The sequence below is a fragment of the Grampus griseus genome (genome assembly GCF_964374135.1).
Source record: "Grampus griseus genome assembly, chromosome: 2".
In the NCBI taxonomy this organism is placed as follows: Eukaryota; Metazoa; Chordata; class Mammalia; order Artiodactyla; family Delphinidae; genus Grampus; species Grampus griseus.
Genome location: NC_139018.1, coordinates 4,887,537 through 4,909,391, shown reverse-complemented (window position 1 = coordinate 4,909,391; position 21,855 = coordinate 4,887,537). Strand labels below are relative to the sequence as shown.

The 21,855-nt window shown below is 47.5% G+C and overlaps 1 protein-coding gene across 1 annotated transcript in view; it reads left to right on the top strand.

Annotated features, from left to right (window-relative positions):
- YY1 (YY1 transcription factor) overlaps window positions 1-17,402 on the top strand; it is a 30,299-nt gene extending 12,897 nt beyond the window's left edge. The window contains exons 2-5 of the mRNA XM_082648755.1: window positions 1,164-1,326; window positions 9,447-9,507; window positions 11,227-11,385; window positions 12,223-17,402. Of these exons, the coding sequence (XP_082504881.1) occupies window positions 1,164-1,326; window positions 9,447-9,507; window positions 11,227-11,385; window positions 12,223-12,405 (566 nt within the window). The 3' untranslated portion in view covers window positions 12,406-17,402. The remainder of the gene's footprint in view (window positions 1-1,163; window positions 1,327-9,446; window positions 9,508-11,226; window positions 11,386-12,222) is intronic.
- The last annotated feature ends 4,453 nt before the right edge of the window (window positions 17,403-21,855 follow it).

Genomic DNA, 21,855 nt, shown 5'->3' with positions numbered 1-21,855 from the left:
CTTTTTTTTTTTTTAACCTGTTGGATTTGTGATGGTAGTAGAGCTCTCTTACATTCTTTGAACACGTATTTTATTTATTTATTTATTTATTTATTTATTTTTCTTCATTTCTTTGGTTGCGTCGGGTCTCAGTTGTGGCACGCGGGGTCTTTGTTGAGGCATGTGGGATCTTCTGCCGCCGCGTGGGGGCTTCTCTCTAGTTGTGGCGTGTGGATTTTCCCTCTCTAGTTGTGGCACACGGGCTTTCTCATTGAGGCACACAAGGTCAGTAGTTGAGAGGTCTGTGGGCTTAGTTGCCCCGAGGCATGTGGGATCTTAGTTCCCCAACCAGGGATCGAACCCATGTCCCTTGCATTCGAAAGTGGATTCTTTACCACTGGATCACCAGGGAAGTCCCTGAACACATATTTATTGAGAACCAACCTACATGCCAACTCAGAGCAAGGCTCTAGGGATACGGGATACATGGGGATCAAAACGGACAAATATCCCTGTCTTCGTGGAGTTTACAGTCTAGTGGGAGTGGGTGACGGAAATCACACAGCTCTGAGTACACGTCGTAGTCAATAAAAATTGCACGGGTAAAGGCCATGAGGTTAGGGTGGATGGGCCATGGTACCTTGGAGGAACTTAAAAGGCCAATATAGCTGGAGCTAAGAGTGAGCGGAGAAGAGTGAAGAATGAGGAGGCTGGAGCGGTAGGCAAGAGGCTAGCTAAGAGGTGAAGGCTAGAAAATCAGATCTGAGTCAGCGTTGCAGAGTTGCTGGTTAACAGGAAGTGTGTGTGGTGGACAGAAAGCAGAACTCTGAGAAGTGGTAGGAGGAGAAGCAAGGAAGCCGAAAATAAGCCGCCAGTTAGAGAAGTGGGCGTAGAACCGGGAAAAGTGGACGCTGAGGACAGTGATGGCCAACGCTTCCCACTAGGCTAAGAAGGAGCAGTGAGGGAAAGGTTGTTGACTTTGGCATTGAGGATTTTGGTGACCTTCAAGCAGAAACAGGGTTTTAAGAGATTGAGGAGAAAGACTGGGTGGTTAAGAGGTAATGGCTATAAATCACCCATTTAAGAAGCTGCTAAGGAAAGCATTTTTTATGGTTTTAAAAATGTGTTTGCTTACATATACTTCTTTACTCAGCTAAGATGATCCATCTTATGATGTTTTTCAGATGAAAAAAAAGATATTGACCATGAGACGGTGGTTGAAGAACAGATCATTGGAGAGAACTCACCTCCCGATTATTCAGAGTATATGACAGGAAAGAAACTTCCTCCTGGAGGGATACCTGGCATTGATCTCTCAGATCCCAAACAACTAGCAGAATTTGCTAGGTAAGTTATAAGAACTTTTCCTTTCTTTTAGTTAAAGAAAGTACTTGAGTGTTGCCAGCTGTGTTTTTTGGTGCCTAAGTTACAATAGTGGTTTGTATTCTTGCTCTAGGGAAGCTTCTGAAAACAAAAGCAGTTGGTTTTTATTTTCAGTGGTAACTATGCTATGAATGTAACTGGCACCATTTTAGATTTGAATAAGATGAAGCAAATACCTACTCTTTAATTCTGTAATTGATGTTGCTTGTGAATAAATAAAATTGCACTTAATTTGTTTGGAAATGGATCTTTACACTGCCTCCTGGCCTCTTTGTATACATTTTAAATTTGCGTGTATTGTCCTGGTCTGAAGCTGCTGGAGGCCTGGGTCTGTACTGGATTTGTACAGCTGACCGCTGGAAAGGACTTCATCAGTTCCAATTTCAGCAGGTCATCAGTTAGGCTCCCGGTGTTTTGTTGATTTAAGCTGGCATGACAGGAAGAGATCAAATATTTAGGGCCAGGACCCTGTGCCTGACTATCCAAGGTGAGGAGCAGGAAGGAAGGTCTGAACCCAATGGTTGTTTATTTGTTTTGCCTGAAACCAGCCAGATTCCTATAGAAACCTTGGCCCCTTTTTACATTATTTTCTAGTATAGTTTGGCAGTTTTTATAAGGACGTGAAAAAACCCACACAGATGTAAAATTCTGAATAAAATGAAATGAACTAATAAAATCTAGAGTAGGAAGTATACTCCTTTTCCCTACTTGAGGTTGAATGGAACCTGGAACAGCCCAGGAAATTGAAGCAAAGACAGAATCAGTAAGAAAGAAATCTTTGTGCTCTCCTGTCCTGTCTAACAGAGTGGAGCACCTTTTCTTTCCGCCCCCCTCTCTTGAGAGCAGAGTAGGGAAGAGCTGGAGACCCTGGGGTGTACTGGTTCCTCCCAGCCTGCCAACAACAAGCTGGGCGGCCTCTGGCCATTTGGAGCCTCAGTTTCTCCACATGTCACGTGGGTGTAAGAATACCATTGTGCTTTGATAAAAGGGTCTGTACCCTTTTCTCCTTTCCAGTGAAACTGTAGTTATAGGGAATATAAACATTAATTTATTTCTGACTTATCATGGCTTTAAAAAACTTAAGGCCCTATCCTTTTGTTAATGACACCGTGTTCCAGCTTTTTTTGCTGTTTGTATTTTAAATACAGATATGTGAATTGAATATTAACTGCCCTGCTCCCCTCCCCACCAGAAGTACAAATAAAAATGGAATCTGTAGGGTACATAGTTAGCAGTGAGGTCAAGAGTTTTTGGACAGATTGAGCCAAATATCATACCTGTGTTTAATGTTGTCATGTGTTCCTAAAGTTAGTCACATCTTCCTTATGGTACTCAGATTTATTAGGGTATATGGGCTGCTATCCCAGCGATAGAGAGCTGGAACACGGGAATCAAGGAGGGCTTTGTGGAGGGGCCAGCATTTGATTTGGGCCTTGAAGAACATAGAGTTGTGACAGGTGGATGGGGCTTTCATGGTGGGGCCTCCATGCCAGAACAACATGAACACAGAATACGCATTCGCTGTCCAGTATATATTCAGAAAACAGAAGTAGTCAAGTTTGGCTGTGAATTAGGGTGCTTACAGGGAAGTGACTGGGTTTAGGTAAACATAAACCAGATCATTAGAGCCTGTGAATACTGGGCCAAGATACGGGCTCTTTAGTATGTAGTAGACAGCTGGTGAAGGTTTTTGAGCAGTAGAGAAGGGGTTGTATGATCAGAGATTTAATCTGAGAGAATTACTTTTCAGCTGTATCCAGGCTGGATGGGTGCAGGGACACCCAGGAAGCGGGAGAAACCAGTTGAACAAGAGCTCATGAAGGCCTGAGCCAGAATTGTGGTGGGTGGCGGTCAGACTATGTAAATGTGAGTAAATGTGACAGAGATGACAGGAGACAGTGGAAGACAGAGACAGTTTGGCTGTATGTCTAGAGGGAGGGGCAAATGCACATAAATTTTTTTAAAATGCACATTAAAAGCTTTGCTCCATAGGTGACAGGGAAATTGGGAGAGGGTGCTGGTGTGGGGTTCAGAGTATGCAGTGTTTGGTTTTAGATGCTGAAGAGACATCCGTGCTGGACTTGAGATGGATTCAGGAAGTAAGTTAGGGCTAGAGCCATCTGATGGGGGCCAGCTAAGAGCATGAGAGTGTTCTGTAAATAAGCTCTTGGCGGGGGGCAGTAGGAGGTTTTGGAGAGAAAAGAGTAAAGTCTTGGGAAGGCCCTTGTATTCAGAACCAGTGACAGAGCCAAAGGATCATTCAGACTCAAGAAAATAAGTACAGCGGACTTCCCCTGGCAGTGTAGTGGTTAAGACTCCGTGCTTCCACCGCAGGGGGCACAGGTTCCACTGCACCTCCCTGGTTAGGGAGCTAATAAGATCCCACATGCTGTGGGGTGCGGCCAAAAAAGAAAAGAGAAAAGAAAAAGGTAAGTACAGCATTCCAAGAGCCAGTAGAGTTTCCAGAAGGGCCAAGAGAGGGAAGAATAAATATTTCTCTAAATAATATATTGTGAAGTAATTCTGGTGGAGGAGCAGAGGGCTGAGGCAAGATTTTGCAGAGAGGTGGGGCCCATGGGTAGTGAGCAGTAGAAGTAATTAGGTGTTGGTGACCCTTAGCCTTGTTCCCCTTGCTGGAGAATTGGGGCAGCAATCTTAAAGCTTGTCCCCAGTTTTCTGAACAGAAACTCCAGGATGTTTCAGCTCTAAACTCAGGCACATGTCGCTAAAAGCTTCCAGGGAGAAAAGATAGGTCTACAAAAGGATGATAATTAAACCTGAATGAGAATTTTCTTCAACAGCAATAGATAATTAGAAGACAAAGGAGCAATGTTCTGAGATTTCTGAGGAAAATTATTGTAAACAGAATTCTTGATCCAGCAAAGCTATCAGTCCAACACAAGGGCAAAACAATGACAGTTTTAGACACCTAAGGATTCGTTTTATGTTGCATGCATCCTTTCTGAAGAGGTTACTTGAGGGTGTGCTCCAGTATAATGAGGATGAACATCAAAGGGAAGACTTCCTAAAGAATACAGTGAACAGAAAATCAAGAAGACTGCTGTGCAACAGGCTGGAAAACTTGTTCAGTTTAGAATAGGAAGTCAGTGGGTTGTAAGAATTTCTTCAAGAAAAGTCCATTTCATTCAGTAGTGGATAGAATGAGCAAGGAGCTAGAAGATCTTGGTAGTATGGGAAAGAGTCTTCTAAAGAAGAGAAGATAGAAAGTCCATGACAAGCGTGGCAGGGTTAAGAAAACCATGGCCTGAAAATGGGGCATAATCTTGACCATATTTAAAGAGAGAACACTCATTTGACTCGACTCTAGGAAAGTTCTCTCCTTGGTAACTGAAGCTCTACTGTATTGGACTTGCAGAGCATGAAATATGATCCTAGCACACAGTTAAATTCTTTAGTAAGCATTACTTATGTAATTACCTGAATATAGTGTGTGTTTATTATCTTTTATAATCAGCCTGTTAAAGATTCCATTTTGTATACAGAATAGAATGTAATCTTGCTCCCCTTGACAACATGTACAAAGTAAAGGTACAGGATTTGGGCAGTTGTGAGGTTGGGCTCATTCTCCTCCCCATTTTCCATAGTATCTCTTGAAAAGATGAGTAAAACCAAATAAATCTCTCTAATTGGGCAGTGGTGGTGAGAAATAGTTGAGCCTGGAATGCCCTATTCTGTTAGGGCTTCACATTTTGACAATGTAGCAGCTGTGAATAGGACTTTCCAGAGACCCCAGAATGGTGACTGGGTCTCAAAGCTGTTGACAAAGAAGCACCAAGTTTCAAACTGTTGGGGGCCATATCTTATCTTCTTGGCTCATAAAAATGCACAGAAGGGCTTCCCTGGTGGCGCAGTGGTTGAGAGTCCGCCTGCCGATGCAGGGGACACGGGTTTGTGCCCCGGTCCGGGAGGATCCCACATGCCGCGGAGCGGCTGGGCCCGGGAGCCATGGCCGCTGAGCCTGCGCGTCCGGAGCCTGTGCTCCACAACGGGAGAGGCCACAACAGTGAGAGGGCCGCGCACCGCAAAAAAAAAAACCAAAAATGCACAGAACTTGTTCTCCTGGCCTCCTCTTTTCATCCACCTCCACCCTGTGACTCAGTTCTCGGCTTAAGGTGGCATGTTAGTTGCTTTCCCCTCCCCTCCATGTACTGGCATGGTAGGATTCTAGACTGGACTTGGAACTGACCAAAGAATGTTCAGGTTCCTGCTGCACTGAGCCTAGACCGCTTAGTAAATCACTTAGTGTGTGTGAACAGGTATAAGAAATAATGACTTATTTGAAAGTCATGGTATCGCGGAGGTGGGACTATGGTGATTTTGTTCTTTCTTGAAATGTGTTTTTAGTAAATACTTCAAAAATTGGTCAGTGGGTGGGACCTAGAGAATTTTGTTCCCTGATTAAATTTTGTGCATTTTTCGTTAACTAAACTTAGCCCTTTGGAAACCTTCTAAGCAGGAAGATCAGAATAACAAGTGGTTCGATCAGTCCCGAGTGGGTGGTGGTTTGTTGTTGTGGTTCACTACCCACCCTGAGGCTTTTTCACTGGTTTGATATAAAGATGAAGTGTGATGGTGGAGCTGAAATGCCATAAAACCCCTCAATATCACATGAACGTACACTAAGAGAGAACCCCTTGAACAAACTTTGGCTCGTTTGCCTTAGACAACACAAAGAAGGGAGGTGAACGGTGCTTGCAGATGGCAGCGCTGTTACACAGGGCCTTCTGTCCCGTCAGCACAGCTGGTTCCAGTCTGGAGTCAGCTAAGCTGCTTATTTTCATTCAGGAATCACTTCTTCAGAAATGTTTCATCTTGGCTTCTGGGACATTTACAGATTTAACTTAGTCAGAACTTCTGGTTTACATAACGCCCTGCTGAAAATTATCCAGGAAATTCCTGCAGTTAGTGGTACTGGTGTCCAGCCTTCACAATGTATGCAGAATGGCAGAGTGTAAAATCAGCAGTCACATCATAGGGCACGTAGTCTCTATTTTTAATTGAACGGGAAACTTCTGTTGCCTACCTGGCTCCTCCATATCATTTCTAATACATGGAGGGGCCTTTCCACGTTACCTGTGCAGTTCTTTCTCAGTCTCTCAGTCCTTTATTTGACAATGGTGGTTTGGAGCCACCAGTACCTTCTGGGTTGTTAAATACAACTGGCATTTTTTTAAGGAATGAACTCAGTTTTGCCTCGGCCCATTTAGCACAGGTTGGCGGTAATAAAAGCCGTCATTTCTCAAGAGCTTAACGTACATCATCTCTTAATTTCCACAGCTTTAAGTAGGTAGCATTAATACCTTTTTACAGAATAAGAAACTGAGGCTGAGAAGTTAAGTGATTTGCTCAAGGTCGTGCAGCTGGTTGAAGCCGGCACCCAGTCACACATCCCATTCCACCTCGCTCACGATGCTAATGCTCTTGTCATCGTCTCCGGGTCCAAGAGCTTTGTAAGCTTCTCAGTCAATGAGAAACTCGTATCTTGGTTACTTGTGACTGACTAGTTTAGGTGGGTCAAGAAGGTATTCTAAGTAGTAGTATATAATTTTAGTCTTTTTAAAAAATTACTCTCTTTTTTAGGATTTCAAATATATATATATTTTTTTATTTTGTAGGTTTATGTACCAATTGTTGCCACAAAGATTTTAATTTTAGTCTTTACTCACAAAACAGAACACTTTCAATCTAGGCACGCTTGTTTGGAAAATGCCCTTTTTAGTGTTTGCATTCGAATATAATGTAAAAGGTACCTGCGTATACTGCCACTCTGAAGTGAACAAGACTGATTTGCTCAGGAGCTTAAGAGTGGCTGCAATTAAATACCTCCACTTCCTCCTTGAGTCCAAGGGTGTTTGCCCAGATGCGTTTTAAACTCTAGTTCTAAAATTAAGTATATTGCTAAATATTAGCACACATTTTAAAAATGACATTTTAAGAAGAAATGCCACTTAATAACATTCAAAAAATGAATCAAGAGTTGGGTGAATGGCACATAGGACTGTTCTCTTTACTTTTGTGTATATTTGAAATTTTCCATGATAAAACAAAATTAAGTTCCTAGGAATGAATTTAAGAAAATTTGTGAGGTCTGGGGACACTCGTAGGTAACTGGGCCACACCTATCCTACGGTCATAGGCATTTGACTGCCACTGTCCCCACGTTCAAGCCCTAAGGCGGGTGGAAGAGGGGAAAGGTTGTCAGTACGACGTATTTGTCAACCCAGTGAATGTGTTTTTAAAGTCAGAGTTTTTTGTTTTTGAGATAATTTGCATACAGTAAAATTCACCTATTTTAGGTTAGTACCATTCTATGAATTTGGACAATCATGTAGTTATCTTCACAGCCAAGACAGCATTTGAGTGGAATCATCAAAGAGTAAACATCTTAATTGGGAAGATTAAAGCTTGGTTCTTAATATACAGTTCTTATTATTAACATTTGATTGGTGTAGAACCCTGTCGTATGAATCACTATTATTTTTCAGACTCTGTTATTATAACCTCCAGGTGGCGCAGTGGCACCAAATTTTTGTGTACCTGGTTTTGTGAACTCAGACCCAAACTCTATTTAAGGTAACATAGGCTAGTTCAGAGCCCTGTACACAGCAGGCACTTAGAAGATGTTTGCTAACTGATGTGGTAATCTTCCAAGTACAAGAAAGAACAAGTATCTACACGGTTGGACTGGGGAGGATACCAGACTGAAAACGTTCTCTTAGAATTCCAAGTAGGAAATTTGTACTGTCTTGAACAAACTCCTTTAGAGATAAGTTATAGGTACCAGATGAATTGTTTCACGTCTGCTCATCCAGGATGTGGAAAGTTTAAGGAGGTGATTTCATGAGTTCAGGTTTTAATAAAGTAAGGAGCCTCAGGGAATCCTTTTCTCAGATCAAGAGTGAAGAAGGATGATACTGTTAGGGCCTTTGCTCCCTTCAAGATGACAGCAGCAGTCTTTCATAGTAAAAGAGGGGTGGTAAGTGAGCCTGCTCTCAGGGAGCATCAGCTTAGTTGTGTATTAAATATGCATCCTCACACAGGAGTGTGAGATGGCAAAGCTAGGGACAAGAACATCGGTTTCAGAGATTTTAAATCTTTTTTTCTAGTTTTTCTAGGAACTCTTAATTTCTCACCCTCTACCACACACAGATCTTTAGTGAGTTTTGGAGAGAAAGTTTTGACAAAAGACCAAAGGTTGGTTCAGTGAAAATAGCAGGTAGGTAAGTTACCAAATAAGCAAGCTCTGGGTAGTAACTCCACAAGCAGGACTCTCCCTGACTGCCCAAGTGGTCGAAACTATAATCTCCCTCCCATCACCACCAACACCAAAACTAATAGTATGATAAAAATTAAACAGTGTGAAAAGGTTTGGGGGTTTTCCCGCCAGTCCCTAGGGGCTCCTCCCCAGAGTAACCATTACTCACAGTTTGCTGTGTTTCCTTCTAGAGCTATTATGCGTATACGTATATAAATAATTCTCTGTTTAAAAGGACTTTTCTGTACCCTTTTTAAAAAAGAGTCTGTTATAAAGATCATTTCTGTCAGTATGAGATGGACAACCCCCCCCTTTTTTAAGCAGTTGTATAGGATATATAGTTTTATGACCCCCCTCCCATATCTTCCTTTTTTAAAGCACCCTTATTATCACAGCAGCTGCTTTTGGATACCTCACTTTGCTCCCACTAGGAGTTTCATCTGTGGTTTTGGGGCTGTTGGTCTTTTTTATTTTTTAAAGAGTTTGGGGAAAAGAGCAGATACTTAAATCATGCAGCTCACAGTGCCATCCTAAGCTGCACCAGCTTATCAGCTACGAGACCATAGGCAGCCACTCAGTCCTGTTTGTGCTTGAGAATACTTACCTGTAGGTTGGAAGAGTGCTTCTTCACAGTCGCAGGTCCTCGGAGAATGTGAGTTTTCTCATCCCTTCCCCTTCACGGAAGCATGTTGTAATCTTAGTTTTTGTACCTATAGGGAAAGCATTTTAGGGACTATACGATTTATGCCAGATGAGTCTACCCATTCCTACAAACCTCTCTCTCTTTTTTTTCCCCCCCTTTGGTAAGAATGAAGCCAAGAAAAATTAAAGAAGATGATGCTCCAAGAACAATAGCTTGCCCTCATAAAGTAAGTAACGCTAGGGGGAAGGTGTGCATTACTGTGGATGAAGTTAGAGAGCCTGTAAGAAATCGCACTTTCTGTTTCCATCTTCATAGTTGAGATTCAGTGAGAAACTATAATCTGGTTTCTAAATTCAAGAGACTGTATCTTGTGATGTAAGTATTGTTGTTCCATAAAGCCACTTAAATTTAAGTACCATTAAATGGGGTTACTGTAGGGTGCCAGTGTTTTTATTATCACTGTACTGAATATACTCTGTTAGGATTTTATTCTTTTTGGATTGTTAAACAAGTCAGTCTTAAGGCATTGGTTGTGCCTCACCCATGGACCTTTATGGGACTGTGGGCTCCTTATGGAAATTTGGAAATCTTTTTGGATGTGGCTGAAGTGACCCTAATAAGACTTCATCATTTCCTTCGCAATTTTAATTTACCCTGTTAATTGTGTGTTGCTAGGGAGTACTTAATTGTTTTCAAATGTGGCTGTTTATTAGTCTTTAATGACAGCCTAAAAAGTACTTTGAGATATTGATTGGGTCTGTTTTAAACGTAATTGGAGGTGAAAATAAAGTATCAAGTAGGTGGTACAGAAAAACAGGAGGGGAGAGATTTTGAATGGAGTAAAAAATTTAAAAAGACAACAACAATTGGAGAAGGATAAATTTACTTTCGTGGTCTCATCTCTGATGGCTGTGCACCCATAAGTTCTTTTTGTCTCTTTTTTTAATGTTCTTGCTGTGGAAATTTTGATATGTAAAAGCATTTCTGTCGAGGCCAAATACTAATAAGCTTTTGAAAACAGTTATGCCTTAAGTGCTCGTCTTCTCTCTAGCTTCTCTCTGTACTTCTTTCCCAGAAAGATTTTTTTTTTTTTCCCAATTCCATTTTCTGGATGGAAACTCAGCCTAGGGGTCAAGGTGAAAAATCTGTGGTGCCCCGCCCCCTCCCCCCCGCCCCCCTTGCCTGTGAAGCTGTGCAGTGTTGACGCGTGCTGTCCTTCTGTCCTGCTGTCTGATCATTTCCCCATTCACTCCATTATTGGGCAACAACTGCAGAAGAAATGGCGCAGGACATCTTCTCCCGAGTATCGCCTACCCATCTACCTCCCCCCCGCCCCCCGCTCTGGTATCAGTTTACCTGCTTCTTTTCCTAGTGTCTCACAAAATAAATTTCTTCTGTAGTTGCCATTCCTTGGAGACCCTCTTGCTTCTTTCTCTGTCAAGAAGGGGAAAGAGGCAAAGAGAGAAGAGGGAACAGTAGGCGATGGAGAATGACAGCCCATTCTTGCAGCACAGAATACGGGGCCCACCAAAGGTAGTGGTGGACTGCCGTCATCTTAACTCCGTTTCTCTCAGTGCTTCTGTTACTTCATCTGGGGGCATAGCCGGGTGAGGCGGCCGTGGTGTAGCCGGCAGCCAGGGTGTCTGGGTTCTACTCCCAGCCTGGCTCCTACTACTAGCGTGACCTTGGGCAAGTCTACTCAAAGACATCTCTAAGCCTCAGTTTCCTCACTGTAAAACAGAAGTTTGCATTTCATGTTAAGGCCTTTTTCAGCTGTTTTTTGGTTTTTTTTTGTCGTAAATAATATTTCTACTGTAATATGAAGTAAAATGTATGTGGGGAGGTTGGGAGGGTCGTTGTATTGTGTCAGTGAAGGCTGTCAGGCGGTAGAATCGTTTGTAACAGTTTGCAGTGTGAACCACTAAGCTTCTCTCTCTGTTCAAAGGGCTGCACAAAGATGTTCAGGGATAACTCTGCCATGAGAAAACATCTGCACACCCACGGCCCCAGAGTCCACGTCTGTGCAGAGTGTGGCAAAGCTTTTGTTGAGAGCTCAAAACTAAAACGACACCAACTGGTTCATACTGGAGAGAAGCCCTTTCAGGTAGAGCCAGCCCTCCTCCCCTCCGCTGTCCCCGCAGGTGTAGGCAGGGCCAGGGCGGCAGCCTGCTGGAGAGACGCCGCCCAGAGAGGCCACAGTGGGGTCCTGGTGACTCACTCGGGGGGCTGCCCCAGCTCTCGCCTCCGCTGCGTGTGATCTGTGTGGTACCAGAGACGGGATGTATCGAGGTGTTTCTGGAGTGTACTTGGCGTCAGGAGAAACACGGGATTGCTCGAGAGCAAGCCTAAAACAGAAGTTCTCATGTGTTCACTGCGGGATTAAAGCAATTTACTTGCTGTAGTTAACTTATTTTTTAGAGTATATTGAACTGCTAATTGACAGGGAACTTCTAAAATTTTTGCTGTAAGAGAGTAACTTTGAAAATAGTGTTTATTGCCTTGTTTTTAGAAGCCCATGGACAAGTGAGCGAATTAGCAGTGCAGCTGGTAAATCTCACATGGTTCTTTTTGATACTTGACACCAGGAACCTTCCTAACCGTTTGCCTCTTATTATTTGAAATATTTACACAAATGTTAGGACCCTAACATAAGATTTAGGAAGATTCTTGCTGTTTTGCTGAATGTTTCTTTTACGTTGTAGTTAAAAATTCATGAGGGCTACGCATGGGTCCTAGGAGTTGTCTGGGCCGAGTTACAGCTCCCTGCCCCCTAATTTAGACTGTATCTCAAAAGCTTCCCCCCAGGGCAGGGCAGGGCAAGGAGGGGCAGGGAGGAGCGAGTGAGGTAGAAGAGGTAGGCTGCTCTCCCCCCAGCAGTGAGCTGCCCCCTCCCGGGCCTAGTCGGAGTCTGAGCGGGTTGTCTCTGGTCTCTCCTCGACAGTGCACGTTTGAAGGCTGCGGGAAACGCTTTTCACTGGACTTCAATTTGCGCACACATGTGCGAATCCATACCGGAGACAGGCCCTATGTGTGCCCCTTCGACGGTTGTAATAAGAAGTTTGCTCAGTCGACTAACCTGAAATCTCACATCTTAACACATGCTAAGGCCAAAAACAACCAGTGAGAAGAAGAGAGAGAAGACCCTTCTCAGCCTCGGGAAGCATCTTCCAGGAGTGTGATTGGGAATAAATATGCCTCTCCTTTGTATATTGTTTCTAGAAAAGAATTTTAAAAATGAATCCTACATACCCAAGGGACATGTTTTGATAAAGTAGTAAAAATTTAAAAAAAAACTTTAATAAGATGACATTGCTAAGATGCTCTATCTTGCTCTGTAATCTCGTTTCAAAAACACGGTGTTTTTGTAAAGTGTGGTCCCAACAGGAGGACAATTCATGAACTTCGCATCAAAAGACAATTCTTTATACAACAGTGCTAAAAATGGGACTTCTTTTCACACTCTTATAAATATGGAGCTCACCTGTTGCTTACAATTTTTTAATTTTGTATTTTCCAAGTGTGCATATTGTACACTTTTTGGGGATATGCTTAGTAATGCTATGTGTGATTTTTCTGGAGGTTGATAACTTTGCTTGCAGTAGATTTTCTTTAAAAGAATGGGCAGTTACATGCATACTTCAAAAGTATTTTCCTGTAAAAAAAAAGTTATATAGGTTTTGTTTGCTATCTTAATTTTGGTTGTATTCTTTGATGTTAACACATTTTGTATAATTGTATCGTATAGCTGTATTGAATCATGTAGTATCAAAATATTAGATGTGATTTAATAGTGTTAATCAATTTAAACCCATTTTAGTCACTTTTTTTTTTCCGAAAAATACTGCCAGATGCTGATGTTCAGTGTAATTTCTTTGCCTGTTCAGTTACAGAAAGTGGTGCTCAGTCGTAGAATGTATTGTACCTTTTAACACCTGATGTGTACATGCCGTGTAACAGAAAGGGCAACAATAAAATAGCAATCCTACAGAAAGAATATGGCAGAAAAAGATCTGTAAGCACAGTCTTATTTCCTTTTGTTGTCCAGAATAATTATAATTCTTGAGCCTCCCAGAAATTGGAAGTTAAATAAAGCAACTCAAGTTTCCTTTATTTTGCACTCAATTCCAGTGACTTGTGATTAAAGCGATGCATGGCTATTTTAATACTTCCCGTGTGTACTGAATTCTGAGAGAGTAGGTAACAGGCATCCCGAGTTAAGGAACTACCTCAGAGTACCCCACGCCAGGCCCGTTGGTAATAGGATTTTGATTTTCGCTCCCCCAGCAAACGTGTGACCGAAGCAGTTTGTGCTACCCTGGCCTGTGTGTGTTCTCAAGGTAAGGTGTTACCTGGCAGGGGACGCGGATGCGAGCAGAGGGGAGACGAGGCATTTCCATTGCTCAGGCCGCCTTCAGGGCAACTCCCGCAGGTCCTGGCTTGTCTAACAGGAAACGCTTATGGTTATTGGCGATTTGGTTTGAGAGCCTTGGTTCCTCCATCTAGTGGAATCTTGCAGCGCTAGCACATTGTAGCAGTTGAGCGCCAGTAGCTTACTTTTGTGCTTCTAAACAAATGGATACTGAGTGCAGATTGGCAAGGTGATTCGGTTATTAAGAAAACTGTACTCAATGAGTACTTTACCTCTCACATTGTGACCTCTTAAATGTACGATTATAATTTTTGGATTTTACTTAGAGTCAAATATCAAACTCATGAGACTGTTTTATAAACTGCCATGATACAGCAAAATCCCATTTATTCAAAATGCAAACATACTGTGTGTCTTTGTGCTGTATGCTTGACTCTGCAAAGTAATTGACGGACTAGCTAATACCAGAGATTCAGGTACAAGACGTCCAGGACATCATCAGGTCAAAAACAGAGCCCTGTCTCTTACAGCTTCTCCATTGGTCCTATACAGGAGGATTGGTGACCTAATGACAGTGACCCTGTGGCCCTCCGGAATTTTGAAGTGCCTTCTGAATCATAGATGAAAAATTTAACTTGAGACACTTTTCTATTTGTTCAGAATCTGTTATCCATTGAGTAGTTTGATGGAACTGAGTTAATCAGAAGACCCCAGCTGTTCTCTGGGTAAGCCAGGCTTTGCTGTATCTGGCAGTCAGGAGAGAGGTAAGGCCATGGCGGAGGTCCCCTTCAAAGCTGAGCGTCCCAGTGCGAACCTGTGGTTCTTTGACTAGACCTGGGGCAGAGGCCTCCACCGCCGCCCGTGGTGTCAGTGCCCGTGCTTCCCTCCCCACCCCACCATCGGGTGAGCAGTCCCCGGCTGGCTGCGTTAGGCATCTGGAGCTGCGTCACCCTCACCCAGCGTTGTGCCACACTGGAGCCTGGTCCTGGCACCGTCCTCAGGACTCCTGCCCAAGGGCCCACGGCAAGACAGACTTGGGCTGTGGGGAAGTCTCCCCGGCAGCCCCGAGAGCCATGTCATGACCTACAGAAGCCAGGCTCCTGAGTTGGAGGGAGGTCCCTCTTCCTCTGTGCCTTGACCCCTTGGGGGATACCTTTGGTCATCTCTTCTGTCCCTTTCTGTCTCTGAGTGGAATAGCCATCGCTCCCCTTGACTCTTTTCTCTGTTCACGTTTGCTCTCAATCTGCAGTTAATTTGTGAAAGGCATTCCATTGGGCGTTTGAGGAAAACGTAATGCCCAAGCTCCTCATTGACAGAGCACTCTCAACTCAACACCGGCAGTGTAGGAAACTGGTGAATGAGCAGCAGCTTACAGAGTAGGGGTAGTTCTCCTTGGGTATAACATACCCATTTTGCTCGTGGTTAGAATTTATAATTTTGGTAAAGATGTAATTTACTAAAATTTAAAATCATGTTCTCACAGTGAGTCAATTGTTTTGAGGATTAATCTGATTTATAAGTAATACTGATAGACATATTTTCTTACATCTGAGCTGAAATAAATGCATGTTTCTAGCATATATAAAAACTCCAGAGGATAAGTTTACATTTAACAAGATGTTGTTTTCTATTTTTGGATTTCTTATTATTTTCCCCTTTTTTTGGTGGTAGGGGTTTAGGGGGAAGCATAATATTTGTATAAAGAACTGTCACCCCAGAGTGACATTTATTTTCCAAGGTGACATTGAGCTCTCTGTTGGTTTCATATGGTGTTTGTGTGCTGTGCGCCTAGGTTCAAGGCCTGCGGATTTGAGGAAAATCAAAGTTGTTCTTGTGGGTTTTTTTTATTTGGTTTTTACGTACATTCTTTTAAATGTCGACTATTTTGCTAAATTTGAGTAAAGCGAGACCCGTTGGATAGTACCCTGGACGCCTGATGGTGTTGATGAGTTCTGGTTTGTTTCTTCATGATCTATGAGACCCTTCATTCAGAAGGGCGCCTGTAGAGACCGGCGGCTCTGCCTGAGCAGCTGTTGAAGCTCTTTAAGGAGGTTTACTGCTGCCGGCGCTGCTTAGCCAGACTTACCTACTGTACCTTAACCTCAGGATCGGTGTCTGTGGCGCAGGAAGCCCTGGTCTCTCTACGTTTTTGAGTTGGAACCCTGATAATCCACCCGCACAACAACTACAGGAAGGGAACACGGATCACTTCTTGTGTCTGGTTCTTCTGGTTTGGGATCAGCATGCTTAGTAAGGCCACGTTACTAATCCTCAGTTCCTTCTATATTCTTGACATCTGACCACCAGCAAAAGCAAGGACCCCAGAGGGCAGAGAAGTGGCGAGAGCTGAAGCGGTTCGTGGGCGTCCGCTGGACGCCGGGGCCGCACCGCGAGGCTCCCTCTCCCTGCCCCACCCCACCCCCCCGCCCGCCCCGTGACTGCCACTGGATGGCCTTGACCGTGGCCTCCCGGGCACCTGACTGCAGAGCCCCTTGCCCTGGCTCCCGTTGGCAGCGGTGCAAGTGCAGCACATCGTCAGAGCTCAGACCCGGCAGGTCCAGGCAGGTGTGTTCCACCCTAACTTTGACCCCAAGAGGTTGAGGAGGAGGCGCGACCCCCCAAGCTGTGCTTCCTCGCAGCCGAGGTCGCGCGCTCCACAGTCTGCTCCTCTACTTAACAGAGGGTGGCCTCGGGGTCCCTCGCGCCTGCGCAGAAGCACTTGACTGCGTGGCTGGCTAGGTCTCCTGCACCGCAGCTTCCTGCCCTTTATGGGCCTTGACTGTCACTGCCCGGACTGTGCGGACTGTGCTCGGGTTCCCTGGTTGCCTGAAGGCCTGTAAGTGCGGGCCCTTCAGAGCCACGGCAGCAGGCAGGAGGGGCGGGCCCTCCACGAGTGGGCGTGTCCTGCCAAAGGCTTCCGGTGTCTGTCCTCATGACCGAGTGGTCTCCGGAGGGCCGGAGAGGATGTTTGCTGGAGCTGGGGCTGGATGGAGACCTGATGGGAGGGGCGGGCGGCGTGCGGTTGGCACACTTCATGCGCTCCCATTGGAAAAACCGGAAGTGATAGAACGTTGGCGTTAGGTCAGCAGGCAAATCAAAATTTCCACAGGTTGGTCACCCGGGCCCCCAGGTCTTCAGCCAGCATTCGGGGAGTCCGCAGAGGAAGGTGGGTGTGGTGGCATCACATTCATCTAAAGCGCGATGATTGGTTTTCCACAAAGTGGCAGGTTTGATCAAATTGACTGCTTTTCGTTCAAGGCACTCAGACGCCGTAAGAAACAGCCTTGGGATGTCATAGGGAGGGGGCCAGTCGCTGTGCTGTATTCTGTTTGCTGCTCTATCAGGGGGCTGCACGATGTCTGCATACAGTATGGAGGGGGAAAGGGCATCAGTACCAAACAATAACCTTTTTTCTACAACATCCAAAACTGGTATGAGGCTCTGTTATCTACAGATGGTGATTGGTTAAACTATTTTCATAGAACAATTCTGTTTTTATTCACTTTCTGGTAACTTCTGTAGGCCCTGGTTCAAGGACTTAGCATTGCGTCTCATGTACATCTTTTTCTTAAATGTTCTTTGCCATTTCTGGAATTGTCCTTGGTTTTTCCTTAGCTCATAGGTCATAGATGCAGAAATATTAATAGTATTTAAGGCATCCGCATCAAATGGCTTTGCATCCAGAAAAACATTTAACAATAACTCAGTTTGAAGCACCAAGCATGTGTAACATGGCTCTATAAACTATAATAAACGCATAATATTGTTAAGCTTTTGAACGCCTGTGCTTCTTGTTTGTTCCGCAATCTCTGAGCCACCTCTTTTCCTGAGTTGCATCACACAGTACCACTGGCCGCAAGCGCCCGCTTGGTCTGCCGCTGCCTCGGCTGCCCGGGGCAGATCCTTGTGGGTCTCCTTCTGGCACAGGAATGGGAACTCCTAGGATTCAATCTTTCTTGTGTTAAGAAATGCTTTCATAACATAACCTCAACTCCAAGATGGACTAATGGGCCAGAAGGAGTTTAAATGAGAACCTCACCCGCTTTTTTTTTTTTTTTTTTTAAGAATTCAGAACCTTTAAGACCCAGAGCACGGTTTCAGGCCGTAGTAAACAGCAACATTATTATAATTTGTCGTTTTTCTTTTTTGGGTTTTTTTTTGGCCATGCGGCATGTGGGATCCTAGTTCCCAGACGAGGGGTCGAACCTGTGCCCCGTGCAGTGGAAGCGTGGAGTGTTAACCACTGGACCGCCAGGGAAGTCCCTTCACCTACTTTTTTTTTTTTTTGCGGTACGCGGGCCTCTCACTGTTGTGGCCTCTCCCGTTGTGGAGCACAGGCTCCGGACGCGCAGGCTCAGCGGCCATGGCTCACGGGCCCAGCCGCTCCGCGGCATGTGGGATCTTCCCGGACCGGGGCACGAACCCGTGTCCCCTGCATCGGCAGGCGGACTCTCAAGCACTGCGCCACCAGGGAAGCCCTCACCTACTTTTTAGAGGGCACAGCCAAATGAAATTCTCATGCACTTGGGTCCATGACCCTCACTCAGTGTTAGTTCTGGAAGCTTCTGTGGCAAAAAGAAAAGCTTACTAAAACTGAGATAGACTCTTTAACACTTGGTAAATATACTGAGAACTAGATAGGATTTAGGGACTGGGGAACGGAATACTCCCCCACCCTCACCCAGCCAGGCTCCTGTGACTTATGTACTGCAGATCAAGGTTTATTATTACCCCTTAATTCATGTGACTTTACCTCCTCTTTGCTAATGATGGAGGGGCTGCTGACAGAATGTGGCTGAGGAGGCACGTCCACGTGAGGCCCAGACTGCTAAGTGAAGGGCCAGGGTCGAGCTGAGCCGAGGAGCAGCCATGGTGAAAAACTGCGCATCTTCAGGCGTGAGATGGGAAGGACCTCGGATTGTGAGGGCTTTGGCGTTGCTTTCTGTGGGCACCCCCAGATAACAGCGAGACCAGTGTCCCTCCTTTGCACGTGCCTGTACCTCCACCCGGCGAAAATACCATTTGTTGAGAGCTGTGCCCAGGACCGTGCCCGGCATTGTGAACACCCTCTCAGTCATTCCTCCAAACTGCCCTTAGAGGAATTCCACAGATCACCCCATGCCATGGATGAGGGGCACTGGTGAAGGTTCGGGCAGCCGCAAGTCAAAGCCCAGGCTACCTGGCTCCCAGCGGCACTCTGTTTGCCCCAGAACCCTCAGCCTGAGTTCATCTCCAACCCCCTTTCAAAGAAGCCCTGGTCCCTGTCTGTGGTGGACGCCATGGCCTCTGGGCTCCCAGCTAGGCAGCCTCTCTGGCTCTTAGAAGAGAGCATCTCCTGGTCTTGGATCTGGCTCTCCAGGCACTCCCACTGCCAGCAGTTTTTCAGCTCCTAGATCTGGCCCCTGCAGCCTGCCATCACTGCCGTGCCAGGCTCCAGCGTGGGAGCTGTCACCGCACCGGAACCTGCAGTGACTCCCTGCTTGTACCCGGTAAAACCCTAAGCCCCAGCCCCGACCTACTTTTCCAGCCTCTTGCCTCCCTCTTGGAGGTTTTCATTTCCAAAGCTTCCCTGTCCTTGAATTGCCAGGTTTATTCATACCGCTGAGCACCAATGATGTGTCACGCCCCGTTTCAGGTGCTGATGGGACCGCACTAACTAAGGGTACTAGGATTACATCTAGTAGAGGAGATGGCAAGAGACGATAAAAGATAAGTATGGGGGGTGCTGTGAAAGAAAAGAGAGGAAGGGGCTGGGGAGGGAGGGCAGCCTCAGGGCAGGAGGCCCCAAGGAAGGGTGTGCTTGCCTGGCTGGAAGCGACCTGCCTTCTGCAACGTGTTGCTTATGTACTGGATCCCCCGAGTGTCCCCGGAGCTGGTGGCCAGAGACCCGCTCCAGCTCTGCCCACCACTCCCCCGCACCCCAGGCTCTGCCATGGCGAGTTCAGGCTCTGGTCCCAGGTCCCACGCTGGCTCGCACCTCCGGCTTTGGAACAGCTCGGCCGTGGGGGGACCGCGGGTGGGGCGGGGGGTCGTGTCCGGGCTGGTGGGGACAGGTGCCCGCGTGCGCGGCGTCGAGGTGCCGGGCCCCCGAAAGCCAGCTCCCCTGGAGACGCCTGGCCATTTCGGGAGCCCGAGTGCCATGGGAAGCTTAGGGGCCCTCCGCCTCGGCACCCCATGGCCCCCATGCCCGCCGCGGGCCAGGGGGAGGGGACACGGTGGTTGGAAAGGCCTTGGCATTCGACCAACACGAAGGGCACATGACCTTGGGCCTGTTGACCTTGGGCCTCAGGAGCTTCCTCTTCCTGGATGGAAGATGGGAGGCCTGCTCCACCGTGAGGGGCCGGCAGGGGGACCAGGGGCCAGCCTCGGAGTCCAGGAGGAGGAGGCACCCGCCCTCCAGGGACCAAAGGCAGGAGGGGAGTGGGCGCTCGGCTGGCCCCCAGGAGAGGCCGGGAGGGCGGTCGGGGGGGGCGTCGGGGGGTCATCTGAGCGGGCCTGGGGCTGGGAGGGCTCCTGGCACACGCCCAGACCAGGGAGAGGGCGGTGCCTGCCCGTGGAGGGTGGGGCAGGGGGAGCAGCGGCCCCAGGAGGCCTGGCCATCTCGGCTGAAGTCAGGACCTGTATCGGGAGGGTGGGAGACGCTGAGGCTTCAGTGAGGGGGGCGTGGGAGCCCCCCAGGCCAGCGCTGGTTTGTCTCCATCACCCTCCTTCCGTGGGCCAGGGGCTGGGCTGCTCATCTTCCCTCCCCCACAGCCCCGCTCTGCTGCAGTCACCCCCTTCTAGTGCCAGGCCTCAGGCTCCCCACCACCCCTGGTGACCTCAGCATCTGTCCTAGGATGGCCCACCCCCGTCTGGCCTGTCTGTTCCTTGGCTTCTTCCTCCTGATGACCCCACCCCTGAATGCACTGCCATGGCTGCCCCCAAATTGCCTTGTCTTCACTGACACCCGCCCCCTCCAGTCTGTCCCTGGGCGTCCTGCTCTCTGATTGCCACTCCTGCCTCAGCCTGCAGGCTGCCAGCAGATCACCCGTCGCCATTCGGCCACTCAACCCCATGTCCCGGCTTCACTCTCCTGCATCCTTGCCTTCCCTCCCTCTGCGTAGGCTCAGCTCCCAGCAGCCTTAGCTAGTGTGCCCTGGTCACGGTGGACACTGCCTCCCCCACGGAGCCCGGGTGGGTGCCAAGAGGTCAGGGTCTGGGTACCGACGCAGCAAGGGAGTTGAGACCAAGGCTCGCACAGAGTGGGCGCTGGCCTGTCCCAGGCTCCTCTGCTACGTGAACTGCCACTCCAACCGCAGAACTTGACGAGTCGGCCGCCAGGAGTCGGCGGGGCGGGTAGGGTGGGAGCCCAGGCTGATCCTGCTTCTTGTGAAGCTCCCGCCGGTGGGTGGAGGACGGCCGGTTGCCGTGAGGGCTGTGGGCCCACAGGGCCTGGGGCTCTGGCCTCGTGACCCTGGACAGGGCCCCCCGCCCCCCGCCGGTGTCCTCTGTTGGGCTCTTGGGAGTATTAAAGTGTGTGTGTGTGCAAAGGGCTGATCCGTTGTTCCTGCAGTCACAGGAGCCCGCCCCCCATGGGGGAGCCATGAAGGCCCCAGCTCTGTGTGGGGCGAGGGGCTTTTGACCAGGAGAATTGATTACATCAGTGAAGGCGGGCCAGGTGGGGCCAGTGAGGATGGTGTCAGGAGGAGGGGCATGCTTTGTTCACTCCCTGTGCCTGGGGCCCAAAGGATAAAAAAGGAAAAGGAGAGAGGCGCGAAGGGGCACGGGGAAGGGGACGCACTTTCCCACGGCCGGCCTCCCGTGCTGCAGAAATCGGGGAAAACGGTTGGTGGGTTGACTCGGGGTTTCCCTCAAACTGCATGGGGGCTTCACCTGTCTCCCTTCATTCCCCAGTGGCCCCGCCCACCTGCCACTGGCACCCTCCCTTCCCAGTCTGGAACTGCCCTTTGGCTCAGATGCCCCCATCCAGGCTTGCCTCCTCTTGCCCAGTGTAGCCCACTCACCTCACAGCCTCCTGGGGGGGTCTTTAAGGCATGACCCAGATCACCCCCCACCCCGGGCAAAACCTGCCAGCTCCTTACCGGGTCGTGATGCATTTGGCTACAAATGACAGAGAAACCAAGGAAGAGTGTGTGACTGGCCTTCCGCAGGCCAGGCTGGTTCAGTGGCCCACCAAGGCCACGGGGCCAGCTCTATCCCCACTGC